The sequence below is a fragment of the Alligator sinensis genome, unplaced genomic scaffold, assembly GCF_000455745.1.
Source record: "Alligator sinensis unplaced genomic scaffold, ASM45574v1 scaffold850_1, whole genome shotgun sequence".
Classification (NCBI taxonomy): Eukaryota; Metazoa; Chordata; order Crocodylia; family Alligatoridae; genus Alligator; species Alligator sinensis.
The window spans coordinates 27195-28297 of record NW_005842742.1 but is presented as its reverse complement, the minus strand read 5'-3'; the positions used below and the strand labels follow the sequence as shown (position 1 = coordinate 28297).

General features: G+C 66.9%; 1 protein-coding gene across 1 annotated transcript in view; it reads left to right on the top strand.

Annotated features, from left to right (window-relative positions):
* LOC102370674 (dual specificity tyrosine-phosphorylation-regulated kinase 1B) overlaps positions 1–1097 on the top strand; it is a 12146-nt gene extending 11049 nt beyond the window's left edge. The window contains exon 11 of the mRNA XM_025216457.1: positions 9–1097. Within this exon, the coding sequence (XP_025072242.1) occupies positions 9–212 (204 nt within the window). The 3' untranslated portion in view covers positions 213–1097. The remainder of the gene's footprint in view (positions 1–8) is intronic.
* The last annotated feature ends 6 nt before the right edge of the window (positions 1098–1103 follow it).

The following is a 1103-nucleotide window of genomic DNA, read 5'->3' as shown; positions in this document are numbered from 1 at the left end:
GCCTCCCCCCCTGGTGGGGGGGCCCCGAGCGCATGGACTGCGCCCCCTTCAGCGCCTCGGCCTTCCGGACTAGGGGGGGCGTGGGGGGCCGCCCCGGCGAGCCCGGGGGGGGCCTGCCCCTGGGCTACCTGCGGGGCCGGGCGGAGCCCGATGACTCAGCACCCCCTATGCTGGGGGTGTGCGTGCCCCAGAGCACAGCAGCCAGCTCCTGAGGACTCTGCCGCCAGCCACAGTGCTCTTACCGCCGCTGCCGCCACCTGGAGCTGTACCTCCACTGGCCCAGGGGGCTGAGGAATGAGAGACAGAGGAAAGGAAGGGGGAGGGGGCTTCCCTGGTTGGCCTCGCCCCTTCCTCAAGCCCCGCCCCTGGCATGGGGGGGCTGTATGGAGGTCTGCTGTGGCCACGCAACCCCCCCTCCATTGGCTCTGCTGCGTGGTATGACCCAGCATGGGGGCCTCTAGCAGAGTTGGTGTTGCCTGGTTGTGGGGAAATCTCCCCCCCCCCATGGTTTTGCCCTCTTGGTATGATCCAGAGAAGGGGAGTCCCCTCTGACTCTACTCTCTTGCTATAACCCAGGGAGGGGGAATGCCCCCCCATGGCTCCACCCTCTTGGTATCACCCAGGGAAGGGGAATTCCACCTTGGTATGACCCAGAGAACCCACCCATGGCTCTGCTCCCTGATGTCACCCAGGATAAGGCCCTGCTCAGTGGAGGGCCCAGCCCCTAGCCATGCCCCCTGGGCTTCCCCAGCATGGGCGGGAGCCATAGCCTGCCCCCTGTAGCTCCACCCCTTCTGGTGTCAGCCACTGGGGGTGGCCCCTCCCACCTCCCCTTTAAAGCACCACCCCCTTGGTGGGTGCCTGTTGGTCCCCTCTGTGCGGCAGCCCCCCCATTGGTCTCCCTCTCCCTGTAGCCACGCCCCCTGGCTCTACCCACTGCTCCCCGCACCATGGACAGCTGGGGGGGGGCGGGGTTAGACCCCCGGACCCTCCTGCACTTCACGGACTGGAATTGCTGCTACGAACTGCCCCCAAACACCCCTTGCCCCTCTTCCTCCTCCCCCTGGGGGGGCAGTTAATTGGGGGGGGGGGAAATATTTTTA